General features: G+C 46.0%; 1 protein-coding gene across 7 annotated transcripts in view; it reads left to right on the top strand.

The window, feature by feature from the left end:
• The window catches only part of kcnma1a (potassium large conductance calcium-activated channel, subfamily M, alpha member 1a), a gene marked incomplete at both ends in the record, with an annotated part of 195,553 nt that overhangs the window by 147,868 nt on the left and 34,121 nt on the right, over nt 1–13,564 (top strand). For 4 of the 7 annotated variants that reach the window (XM_084459172.1, XM_084459177.1, XM_084459176.1 and 1 more), the window contains 3 exons: nt 1,725–1,793; nt 6,050–6,136; nt 6,318–6,394. In XM_084459172.1, coding sequence (XP_084315298.1) covers nt 1,725–1,793; nt 6,050–6,136; nt 6,318–6,394 — 233 coding nt within the window. Of the gene's footprint in view, nt 1–1,724; nt 1,806–6,049; nt 6,137–6,317; nt 6,395–11,215; nt 11,390–13,564 lie in introns of all 7 variants that reach the window. The other 3 variants (XM_084459171.1, XM_084459173.1, XM_084459174.1) reach the window with 2 other exon arrangements.

Below are 13,564 nucleotides of genomic sequence, written 5' to 3'. Positions count from 1 at the left end.
GAGATAGCCACAGATGACGTTGCTAGATGACAGGCAAGGCCATCACACCACCCAGGCAGGAGGCAGAGATTCTTGCAAGCTGGGCGATGGCCCCTGCTGCTTCTGCCATCTCCGTTCTCTGCTCCACTTCCAATGAAGAAGGGGTCTGATTCTTCAGCCACCTTGCCGATGTAGATGGCTCGCATGGCAATGGACAAGGTGGCAGCAACAGCCTGCGCCGCCAATGCGTAGCTCTTGTCCACCAAGGACAGGGTAGCCTTGTTCTTGGGGTCGGGCATCAGTGGCTTCCTGGCCGAACCCCAGGCGGCAGAGCCGGACACCAAGACAGCGGCGATGCCAGGTTCCAACATTGGGGAGACGAGTCGTCATCACGTCACTCCAGCCGGCCACTCTCGTAGCTCTCACGAAGGGACATAGCGGAGCTTTCAGTGTAGCAGGCTGGCCCCATCATGCCTCCACAAACTTCTCCAGGTCAGGAATCGCTGGGAGTAGACGAGGTGCAGCCTTGGAGGGTACTCCGTAGCAGTCGGAGATCCAGAGAGGCAGCCCCGTCACAGCTGCGGCGTCTGGGAGGGGAATGCTGAGATAATGGGCAGCTCTCTCCAGCAGCTTAAGGAGGATGCGGTCGAAGGACCCATGCCTGAGCCTACTGGACAAAGAACTGCTTGCATCTGTTGCTTCTGAGGCTGAATCTTCATCTGCCTCAGAGCCATCTTCTTCTACAGTACGTCAGACGGTTGGAGGGACGACATCGGCGCCGGCTGTTGAAGGGGTAACGTCAACACCCCCATCTGAGCCGCCCTCCGTGGGTGCAGGATCTTTGTTACCCGATGGACATTTGAACAAATGCGCTCAAAGGAGCCTCTCCATACGGTCGAGGAGAGCACAGGCCTGACAGTCGGGAGACAGAACCAGGCCCGCCTTGGTGTGCTGTGGCCCCATGCAGCGGAAGTAGAGTGGATGTCTCACGGCGCTGTTGGGAGCGCCGAAACCGCAGAATCTCTCAGTTAGACTGGGCAGCTCTGACCGGGGATCCCGGAGGGACACCGCCGGCTCCACGGTGAGTCAATGCGAAGTCATCTCTTTCTTCTTACTTGCAGTCGTCTTGCGAGCTGAAAGTTTCTAGGAGCAGATGTGCAGGTGAAGCCCGCTTATACAGTGGTGCACCGGACCTGGTTGGATACAGGTGTGGGTATTTTTTTTTATTCAGTCATTTGTAGCTGGGTAGGTTTTACAAGCCAATAGGAGCTAGTCCTGTGGGGCGGAGCTCCACAAAATAGAACTTGGCATCCCTCAATGCCTAGTACCACACTCCCAAACCTGACGTCCCTCAGCACCTATCACACTCCCAAACTTGGCATCCCTCAACACCTAGTACCACACTCACAAACCTGGCATCCCTCAACACCTACAGTACCACACTCCCAAACCTGGCATCCCTCAGCACCTACAGTACCACACTCCCAAACCTGGCATCCCTTACCACCTAAAGTACTGCACTCCCAAACCTGGCATCCCTCAACACCTACAGTAGGCGCAGATGGTAGGACCAACACTGGGACATACAGTAGGCTACTGCTGTAATGAGTGCAACTGTTCAAACTACTGAAGAGAAGATAAGAGACACAGAAGTAGGAAAGAAAGTTCCTCCTACCGTACGAAGGCTTGTGAACATTGTTTGTGAAATTGTGAACATTTTTGCCGTTCTGTGTTCTGTCTACCAGGCTGTGCTACGTGAAGCTCAAGCTACTCCTCATCGCCATCGAGTACAAGTCTGAGCAGAGAGAGAGCAGGTTTGTGTCACTGTGGTCTGTCTCTCCTTGAACCTCTTCCTCTGTAAGCTAGGTGCCAATATTTAGCCTGAAAACGCTTGATCGATCGGATATCTCTTTCTCGTTTCTTAATCACATTTTAACTTAATTTTGTCCTCACGTGGTCCCCTTTCATTTTAAGTATTTTTGAATGGGAGCACACTACAGTTAGAGCTCTCCTAATTGATCTGAGAACTGTGCAGTTATTCATCACCAAAATGACATGGTCCCTGATGAGGTCTAGGTGACAGTTAAGACGCATATCCAGGTACAGGTACATCTGCTACATGTGCTAAGCTGCACTGGGACCCAGTGGTGGGAGCTGTTTTGATCACGCTTTGCAATAGGGTACACATTCACATTGTTTTGATTTCACTTCAGTCTGCAGTTACTGATAGATCGCTGTTAGACTAAAGTCATTGAATGACACAGCTTTACACATTGGCAACTTCATGAAAAGTGTTTCCACATATCTCATCAACCGTGTCCCAGTTCACTCACAGTATAATCACAGTATAATCATGAACTATTATAACAATGAAGTACTATATTTCTGTAACCTCGATTTGCCAAATCCCACCCACCCTACCCTCATCACATGTGTCAAATGTTTTTTTTGGGCGCTGACAGGTGTGAGCTGTAACTAATGCATACATTCTTAATGTTCAGAAAAGGACAGCTTCAACTTAAAGGGCTGAATCTTAACTGGATGCATGCACGTGTGATTTGATACCATCTCTCACAAATATCCAGTTGACATTATTGCATGACATATGTGCAAGTTCAATCCATGTATCTCAAGCTAGGATTCTGCCTCTCAGACACATGACAATCTTGGCCACTGTTGCCTGTAAGACAAGCACTGTAATGTGTATGTACTGTAACAGTACGTACACTTCTGACACAAGTACAGTACTATCCGAATTCCGTATACCTTGTAAATATTATATGTTCTCATATTTTGAACAACTGTCTTTTAAAACGTTTGCTTGAGAATTCTGTTGCTTACTCTCATCTGGACATAGTATGCAGTGGCATTTTGTTGCTCATGCCGCCTTTCTTAGCTACAGTATATTAGTGCCACCATTCTCAGTGCCATTTGAACTGCTCATAGTCTGGAAGTACTGTAAATAGACGCTATATGATGTTATTTGATATACTATTTTAATTATATGCTATAATTCTGCCATAGTGCAACTAAATATTATTTTGCTATAGCAATTATTTTGCTATAGCAATTAACGTGTAAGATCAAAGATTTGCAAGTTAAACAAAACGTACAACTTTTCACTACAAGGACTCCCTTAGTTAAGTCATAAAGAGAGAAAGGCAACTAACTTTGACATGATTATCTCCTTATATGTTAATAACAACCGTTTGATTTGAGATCTTTTCTTGTTGTTTGCAGAAGCCGAAAGCGGTATGGCCTCTACCTTATCTTACTGCCCTATCTCCACCACTTTAGACAATCTGACTTTGGGACTTTTCCTAAGGATATTTTTCCAAATCCAATCTCAAAACACAATTTTTTTTTACGCTTTCTTATGGTGTTCCTTGTGCCTAATGCACTAACTTCTTTGCAGGCAGAGAGAGGATAGTTAAATTTGACTTGTTTGTTTACTTGTTTGTCTTTGCTGTTGTCGGTGTATCAAGGCTAACGTTCACCCTTTCCCATCTCTATCTTTGCGTTTTGTCTCTTCCTCAGTCTTCTTATTTTTCTCTCACGGTTCTGTTTCAGTGTTCTGTTGTTTACACTGTGCTAGCTTTGCCAAACTAATCATTTCACCCTTGGTGTTCTTGTGCTTTTATTCATAATCAAAACAGTACTTCATGGTCATGGTACAGTAGATATCCAGTTTATTCTCACCGGTCTCAGTGAGATACAGTAGATTGTTTACATACGGGACCCTGGATATCTTTACAGATACATGTATTGGCTATTTGTTTTTGTGCATTGAATCTATGGATCATCTGCCATTGTGGCATGTGTTTAATTATTTGATGGTAACAGCATTTTGTCATACAATTTAAGGCATGGTGCTGTCAACTTTGGATAACTTAACATTTATCCAAACATTTTTTAGAATAAGTTACATTTATCATGAGTGTTGAAAATCATTCTTACTGTACATTTCATCTCTTCCTTAGTGCTCTGTGTATGTGTGTGTGTGTGTGTGAGAAAGAGAAAGAGAGAGAGAGTGAGAGTGTGTGTGTGTGTGAGAAAGAGAAAGAGAGAGAGAGAGAGAGTGAGAGTGTGTGTGTGTGTGAGAAAGAGAAAGAGAGAGAGAGAGAAGAGAGTGTGTGTGTGTGTGTGTGAGTGTGTGTGTGTGTGTCAAACACCATGTACACCATGGCCGTGCGTCTCTTGAGTAGATGTCCTTAAGTGAGGTCACTTCCTGTCAGTTTGGTGTTTAAGAAACAATCCAACTGCACAGAAGTTACTGCAACAGTCTGCATCTACGTAGATGTCCTTTACTGTATCTGTACTGCAGGGGCATTGTCTCTGTCTGACAAGTGTCCTTCTCGCACTGTTTGGTAACTGCATGCGATGACTGTCTGTCACATGGACTGTGTGATTCTTGGCTTGCTGCTCATAATATGAGGTAGACATTCAGGTTTAGCCAGACATGATTGGACCATTGATTATGTTGCTTTAATCAATTAGAAATCTGTAAACCTTGGAAATCTCAGATTTGGGCAGCAAATGTGTGTGGATTTGTATTTGTTTTCATGACTCTACTGTATGATTGACTGGAAGCATGTCAGGCAACATGCAACTTACATTGGGGGTCATTCAGTCTGATATAAAGCTCAGATCCCAAATGTCACATTGATCAAAGCTTTATAATAGATCCAATCATCCCTGACTAACTTTATATTTCAACATGATCTAATAGTAGAGCCCAGAGGAAAGACCAGCAGAATTGTAGCTGGAGGGGTTAGTCTCTCCGCACACACATACCTCCTAACAGAGAATAGTACAATACTAGTCTCCATCCCCACTAGACTTGTGGAGAGCTCTAAGCAGTTCTAGTATTATTGCTACCGTTTACTAGATGTGCATCATCATCATCATCATCATCATCATTGTATCAGTCATTCAGTGAAGTGTCAAAGCCTAACAGCTAATAAATAATCAGAACAGAAAAAATCACAATCAAACTGTTGTCCATGCTCTTTCATCTGGGCTCCGTGTTCAGGGTCGTATGGCCCGGACGACAGTGTGTGTCTCCAGGTGTGTTCGGTGTTTTCAGTCTCTCAGTTTGCACTCCTATCATTGATGATTCCTGCCCACAGGTAACCATTAATGAGCAGTGTGTGTGGGTGTGTGTGTGTGTCATCCACACTTGTCCCAGTCTAATTAACGGGGAATGATACAGTCAGTCTGAGTGAAGCTCCCTGAGCACACACACACACACATACACCATTGTCATCTTTACAGTGGCGATGTAGGCTATGCAGTGGCAGAACACAGTATACCTCGTTTTACAACGGTTTTGTCCAGAGCATTTGAAGTGAACACAGGAAACCCCAAATACTGACAGAATTTGTGCTTCGTAAATTCATTTTATTCAACTGCTGAAGGACTGGATATTGCATAGACACCTTACCACAGTACACATCATTTCATCAATGGGGCTGGGCATGATTGTATAAACACTTCCAAGGGGGTTGTACTGTAACTCAAACTAGATTGTGACAGCTCAGTGTAGCTACTACAGTATACTAAGCTGCATAGCGGCAGTAGTCGGAGGGCTGTTCATTCCCTGGCATTCCACTGTTCAGTACTAACCCCAGGAAACGATCCACAGTACTGCTAACGTCCCAGTGCCCTCCACACCAATTGGATCTGCATGCTGAGACTCAAACCACTTCATGACCACAATTTGAAATTGTTCTCCCCACCCTCGCCAAGACAACCAGAAACATTTCAAAACAAGATTTAAAACTGAATCGAAACTGACCAAACACTCATGCTGTTGTACATTTTGTCCATTTGAACATTTTGTGCGAGTAGCCTGAGAGGGCTGTGTCTTTGTAATAACTAACTACTCATCCAGTCACCTCAGACCTCACACCCCAGAACACTGAAGCAGGCAAACTGGGACGCCACTGACCAGATCAGACCAGATCCTGATCTGTGTACCATTCCTCTTGATTAGCACGTCCTGAGTGTGTCCTGACGTTCGGCCGGCGCTTAACGAGCGCCATGCGTGTCTGTCTCTCTGACTACCCAGCATCCTCATCAACCCGGGGAACCACGTCAAGATGCAGGAGGGAACTCTGGGATTCTTTATCGCCAGTGACGCCAAAGAAGTAAAGAGGTAACGCCAGCCCGCCACGATGGCGGAGGAGAGAGAACATCTCGTGAGGGTGTCATACAGTTACAAGTTGTAGAGAAAGCAGTAATGTGTGTGCCAGCTCACGGCGCCATGCCCGGTGACCATGGAGATGTGGTGGTTGTGTGGACACAGGTGTTAAATGTTCATCATGTTCTCCCCTCAGAGCATTTTTCTACTGCAAAGCTTGTCATGATGACATCACCGACCCCAAACGGATAAAAAAATGTGGCTGCAAGCGACGTGAGTATCCCACCCCCTCCAGCCCTCATCCATTCCACCCCCCCCCCCCCCTCCCCCCCAACCCCTCTCATGTACAGTATCTCCACCAGGAAGGACAGTCGTTTAGATGACTGCTCTTGTTGTGTGTCATATCTCTCACTGTTTCTAATAGGGCAGGGCGCTCTTAGGGTCATGTGCTTGCTATGCTATCCTGTAGAAATAGAATCCCCCTTTGATTATTATGAGTCACTTTTTAATCAGTTGAACCATAACCACAAACCTTCATCATGGTGTGATCGGTTTGATTTTTTATTTTTATTTATCAGATAGAGGTACAGTCAATATTTTGTATAATTTATTTGATTTATATTCATTTCACAATTATTCTATTGTTTTCAATAATGTGAACAGGGAAGGTGAGAAGGGCCAGTTTATAGTGGAAGACTATTTCTGGATAGAAAACACGAAAGAGAGACACTAACACACTAACGGGAGAGAGAGAGAGACAGACAGACAGAAACAGAACAGTACACAGACAAAGATCACAAAGATGGATAGCATTAAATATTATGAGGGAGAGAAAGGGAAAATGAGAGAGAGAGAGAGAGAGAGAGAGACAGAGTGAGAGACAGAGTGAAAGAGAGAGAGTGAAAGAGAGAGAGAGAGAGCAGCTGGACGTTAGTATGATAATGATGGAGAGAGTGACAGGGTTAGCCGAGCAGAAGAGGGAGCTTGTCAGGTCATCATAGTGACTCGGTGACACGGGTGGAGGTGATGACCTCAGTGCCCCCCCCCAGGAGGGCAGGGTCCTACAGCAGACACAAACATCCGTTTGGCTGGAATCAGTTCACCCAAAATACCAGATAACTTCACAACAAAGGAGTTTACCAAATAAGAACCAAACGTGGGAGTTGAAACAGGGTGCTAAAGTATAATGATGAACTGTGAGGAAGTGAATACAGTACAGTCTACATACATCAGAATGTGTTCCAGCTGATGTGGCATTAAGAATACAGCAGGAAGAAAAGCATGATCTATATACAGTCACCTGTCTGGCCATGTTAGCCGCTGGATAAGTAATTCAGATGAAACGTCTGTAGACCTAGAAAGGTCAGCGACAATTACTGTAAGTCCACGCCCAAACAAACATGGTCTTTAAAAAGGATTCCCACCAGCTCCTATCTTTGTCTGTGTCGTCTCGATTACTCATACAGGGCTTGGTCTATCAGCTAGCTAGAACAGACTAGAGCTGAGACAGACTAATTCAGCCCATTTGCTTTCTGGTTGTTGTCATGTACTAATACCCACATCATTTGATTACTGTTTTTACCAACAAGGAAGTTGCATTGAGAAAGATGACAGTTCCATTCCTGCAATGGAACTCTGTCCTCTGCTCTGTTATGTTATTTTGTTGTGTTTTATTGTCTTCTCATGTTTCTTTATGACCATTGACACACTTTTGCTGTGTTTCCTCCCCTGCTGCCCCTGGGAAACGCCTCTTTATTTAAACCCTCACTGATAGTGATTTATTGTGAGTAAAAAAAAGAACTAAAAAAAAAAAAAAAGGGTTCCCCATTACCCAGAGTGCAGTGCGAGTGTTTTTTCTCCTCAGCCAATAGTAGAGTGTATGTATGTTGCATGCACCAGTGTAGCTTCTGCATCTGTCTCCCCGCCTCCCATCCCAACACTGTTCTTAGACCAGACCAGAACAACGTTAGAGCCAGCAAAACTCTAACTCACGCCAACATGGGCCTCCCCGCCGGTCCCAGTCATGCCAGGCCCTGACCCATCTGAAGTGACACGACCCCAGAGTGTGACTTTATCATATGAGGAGTGCATGAACTCTGTTGATGGAAGAAAAAGGTAGTCATTTTTTCAGTCGGCCATTTAACCTAACTGATCTCTATTCAGGAAAAGTCCACTAATGAATGTGGTGACAATCTAAACATTCAAACTCACAGATTGATATTGGTAACATTAGTCATGGATTTTAACGGAGCCAAGAGTACAGGAACGGGGGAGAGAACAAGAACCATTAAGATTTAAATTCATCTTCTCGCTGTCAGATGCAATATTGCACGCTGTTGTATTTTCAGAGAGCGGAAAGTGTTCTTGTGGGAAGTTCTTGAAATTCTTAAGTGTAACGAACTACGTCGCCAAAACACAATCAAAACAATCTGGTCTCCCACCCCCCCGACCCCCCAAAACGCCCCCACCCCACCCCCCTGCCAGCCCCTTCCCCTGTGCTTCCTCGTCCTCGCCGACCTCTGTCCGAGTTCCAGAGATCAGTGGCGCTTTCAGAATTGAAATGCCCTGTGCATTTCAATTCTAGACAAGCCATTGGACCCTTTTTTGTACTTGGTGCTCTGAGTGAAAAAGCCAGTTAAAATGACCCAGTTACTGTGGGATGAACTGCCATACCTAGAGATGGCCACTAGATGGTGACGTTGCACCATAGTCATGTCTGCAGAGTAGGGGACTTGACAATGATGTCCTCGAAAAACCTATTCAGCAAGAATGCCAGAAGCAACAGGGCTACGTTCAATGGGCTGTGTCTCATTCACATAGTTCATTATTATCACAATGGTTCCATTTCAATAACAATGGCTTATTCAGACAATTCTGGGAAAACTTTTCTTGTATATTTGGTTTGTTATTGTTAAGGCTTTGTTTCATGGTCTATGGTGTTTGGTGTTTCCCTCACAAGGTTGAGTTGAGGTTTGGTGAAGGATATGTGTGTGTGTACACAACATCTGGTGAAAGGTGTTCTTTGTGTTCTGCATTCTTCTACCTCCCCATGTGTTTTGTGACATGGTGCAGTGACCACACTTGAAAGTAGTGTTTTTGTTTTGTTGTTTGTTTGTTTGGTTTTGTTTGGCTTGTTTTGTTTTCATGGATATCCATGATTTTTTTTATTTTTTAAATCAGACGAGTTTTATTCTTTAGAAGTTAACATTGCTGATTGCATTCTTGCTGGATAGGATTGCTTTCACTTCAAGAGGACTCAGTAGAACAGTGTCCATTTTGGGGCCGAGGCCTACATGTACTTCACACTATCACACTCAATGTGACTCAGGTTTTGCCATGTCGACATCAGAAAAGTGCATGTGACAAAGCCATCCAGACAGTCCATCGGGGCAGTGTTCACGTTGGGGGTCGGGGCCCCGAGATGGACAACCTAGCTCTCTGAGCTCAGGATTTCCGTGTGCGTGTGAAGCCATGAGTCAAACACATGTCATTGTGTCTCGTCTTCATTAAAACCCCCTCCCATGATCTCACAGACACAAATGACAGCATACATGCGCTCTGCTGTCCTGACCACCCGGCCTAGAACTCAGAAGCAGAGCGTCTCAGCATGGCGTGCACCCCGACTGTTTGTGCTCTGTAAACAGTTCTGCCCCTACGCCCTCCCAGTCGCTGAGATCGAAGCTTCTACTCTCTGCATGCAGGTGAATGCTGACTAAGCACTTGTGCATGCTGTAAACAGACAGTCCCTGACGCCCAGGGCTCCCCAGACCTGGCCTCACTTCCCCGGTCTCCCCCGGCCTCCGAGGTCGGCCTGCGAGCTTCGGGCTTCCGTCCCACACGTGAATCAGACGGGCGCGTCAAAAGCTGCGGCGTGTGGGCGCCGTCGGGGCGAGGTAGAGGGAGAACGGGGAACCAGGACTTTCTGATTCCGCCCAGAGTCACGGCGATCTAGCGGGCGGCCACTCCGGGGGGCTTTCACCAATGCTCCCTCCGGGGTTAAAGGCTTCAGCGCACATGGACACACGCACACGCCCCCACAGACACGCCCATGGACACGCCCCCGCAGACGCACACAGACACGCCCCCACAGACACACACACGGACGCGCACACACGCACACGGACACATACGGACCTACATGCACACACATTGACACACACACACACACACATGCACAGTTGCATACTCGAACCGTTCTCAATTGTCTCAGCACCTCATCACAAGATTATGCATGTTAAATGAAGATCATTTTCAAAGAACTCCCACACAAACACTACCACGCACACACACACACACACACACACACACACACACACACACACACACACACACACACACACACACACACAATGCCCTGAGTGAAGCCACCTGGGGGGAGTGTTGTAGTGAAAAAGAACGGTCCATGGCCAAGCATGTGCGGACTGAGCTCGCCCCGTCTAGCACCTAGACTAGTGCGATGTTATTGGACAGGCTGCTCCTGCTGCATGATGGGATACAGGTACGTGATCCGCTCCTTTTAGCCATCTGGATGGAGGATGTTCTGTATGAAAACACTGTATGAAGGTTTGCTGTTGAAGAGATTGCCATGCCTCCCTCTCCTTGAATGCCCCCCTCCCCTACCCCACTCCCCAGACCTCTCCTCCTCTCTCCCTAGCCCTCTCTCCCACTCTCTCCCCCCTCCCCCAACTGGTATCCTCTACCTTTTTTTGACTTGTTATGGCATAAACAGCCTTAGGCCACAGCTTGACCCCCAAGACTAAGCCAATCAATTTTCAAAACCCAGCAATTAAAAACTCCTAGTATGAATCATTTGGTCATTTTGAATTTGGTCACTAAAAGATTCCTTGCCAGCGACTTCAGTATAGCCTTCACCATAACAATATGTGAGGCTTATCTTTAGTCCCTGCGGACTGGAGTGTGCCTCCCCTCAGCCTCGGCCTGTCACGGAGGGTCAAGCTTGTGGGAGCTGGCAGCTAAGGCTCGCATTTGTTATCTCCTATGAAGTGACCTTCCCACTTCCCTGGATGAGTGTCTCTCCTCTTGCCATTAACCTGCTGCTTTTCCTTCTCCTCTCATCCCAACACATGACTGTAGCCAAGATGTCCATCTACAAACGAATGAAACTGGCATGTTGTTTTGATTGCGGGCACTCAGAGCGAGACTGCTCTTGCATGTCAGGCAGTGTACATAATAACATGGACACCCTTCAGAGAGCCTACCCCCTCTCCTCTGTCTCTGTTCATGATTGCGCAACCACTTTACGTGCCTGTAAGTTACACCGCCCAACACATGCTGTTACATGTCTGTGGTGTGTGTCTTTATGTACCATGTGTAAGTGCGCGTGAGTGTTTATCTAAAATGTCCTTGTGGCGTGTTGGTTGTGGCTCCATAGTTTGCGTATAGCTGTGGCTTATTTAAGTGTATTATTATTGTTATTATTATTAATATTAATATCTATTAGTTTATTTAATTTGAATTTGAATTGGGGTAGTGGTGGTGTTGCTTTTTCGTGCTGCCTTGGTCTAGCTCTTAGCTTTGTGGCTAGCTGCTGCTGTGGCATGCTGTATACTGTATCAGTGAAGCAGTGTTGTGGTGACAGTGCTATTATTGGAGACTGGTGTTTGGTGTTGAATTGTTTTAAATAAGATATTAATGTATAAATTATTATGGTAATTATCACTGTATGTTGAAGAGATGGTCTACTGTATGCTGATGAAGATGATTATTTCATTTATTGTTTTATCTTTCTTTTTGAAGGCCTCTTACGTTTCGGGGAAGTTCTGCACCAAGTTATTCTCTGTTTGTGTTTGCCAATTTTATTTCAAGCTCACAAAATTAATATTTAGAGAGCAAGAACAAATGTTTTAAGCTACAGCATACTAAATATTTTCAGTTAAGTGTCCCTCCAGGATAGGACTGGAAATCTTTCAATAAGAAAATAATGTTGAGTTATGCCACGCTCACACTACAGGATATTTCAAATCCTATCCAATCAACCAATTTGAAATTGAGTTGCATCACGCACATAAGGAGAATCTTAACATATTTTCTTCTCGCAAATCTCAAACAAGCACACGATGCAAGATGTGAAAATAACGGCTCATCACTCACTACAGGATATCATCGTGCCTGAGGGAGCAGCGAACCACCGTCTCGCTTGTAAAGTAGTGACGTAATAATCTAAATATCAAACGTGTTTGATATTATCAGGCCTGCCACAATGGGTCTCCGAGCCGACTGGGAGGTTTAAGATCTGTAAACCCCTCACATTATTTAGATAAGCTGGGCCGAACATCAGTACCGACCAACATTCCAGACCAGATTTATCCTCCAATTGTCGGTAGGGGTGAGTAAATAGGCCCAAAAATCCTGTAGTGTGAGCCCGGCATTAGTTATCTTGTACTGCGGTTTCTATGCAGAGCAGTCTCACAGAACATCCCTCATAGAGCTATTCTCAATGGCCCCCGCCATCTTGCCCCTACCTGAGTGGAGGAAGTGAATAACTCACTTCTTGGTAATTAGGAACAACAAAATCATGCCTTTCCCTGTAACGGACTCAGTTGTCCTTCCATGATCAGACAGTTCTGTCTGCCTCAGCTATGTGGTCTTCTGTAGGGCTCGGAGGCTAAGGAGAACAGGGTCGGGAGAGAGGAGTGTATGTGAGTGGTTTTTGGAGCTGGCTGAATGGAGGACAGTGGGGTGGACCCTCTCTCTCTCTGTCTCTCTCTCTCTCTCCCTGTCTCCTGTGGACTAGACAGGGAAACGCTAACGCGCGCGTCAATTAGACATGGCAGCAGTTCGGCCTGCCCATCAAAGCGCAGGGGTCAGCCGCGCAGATCAGATTTCCTCGCCGACATGCGTCGGACCGCCCGAAGCTCTCGGCTTAGATCAGCGTCAAAGCACGCCGCAATGAGTCTGGCTTTGCCTCCTCTTGGTTGGGTCGGCTCTGGCGTCTCTCGACACCAATTACTGGCCATTACGTTGTTACTGATCTCTCCGCTCCTTCGGCCCCCACGGGACTGAAGGAAAGCCCCGCCCACTCGGAAGTTCTCCTCTCTCTCCTCTGAGCTGAGTGGGTTGAGCGAGTGGTTGAGCGAGCCCTGCTGCTCTGTCCCTTTTATTCTTACTGTGACGATTTATGTCGGGTGCTACAGGATAATCTGGGCCGATTTGATTATTACGTATGTCCAATTCACTCCTCCCAAGAATCGGGGTAGAACTTTGGGCTAGACAGCTGATCGGCCCCCAGTTTCAGCCCCAATTCTCTTGTAGTTTGCAGGGTTCTAAGATCCAATCTTATACCTCCCGATCGGCTCAGAGCCGCCCCGATTAATATCAAACATGTTTGATATTTAGGATTTAAAATCAGGATGATTACGTAATTTAGAGCGGAAACCAACAATAGCCAAGGAGATCGCATTTCCCTGGTATGAATCGCCACTC

Source organism: Borostomias antarcticus, assembly GCF_949987555.1.
Source record: "Borostomias antarcticus genome assembly, chromosome: 2".
In the NCBI taxonomy this organism is placed as follows: Eukaryota; Metazoa; Chordata; class Actinopteri; order Stomiiformes; family Stomiidae; genus Borostomias; species Borostomias antarcticus.
This window is presented reverse-complemented; position numbering and strand designations above follow the sequence as displayed.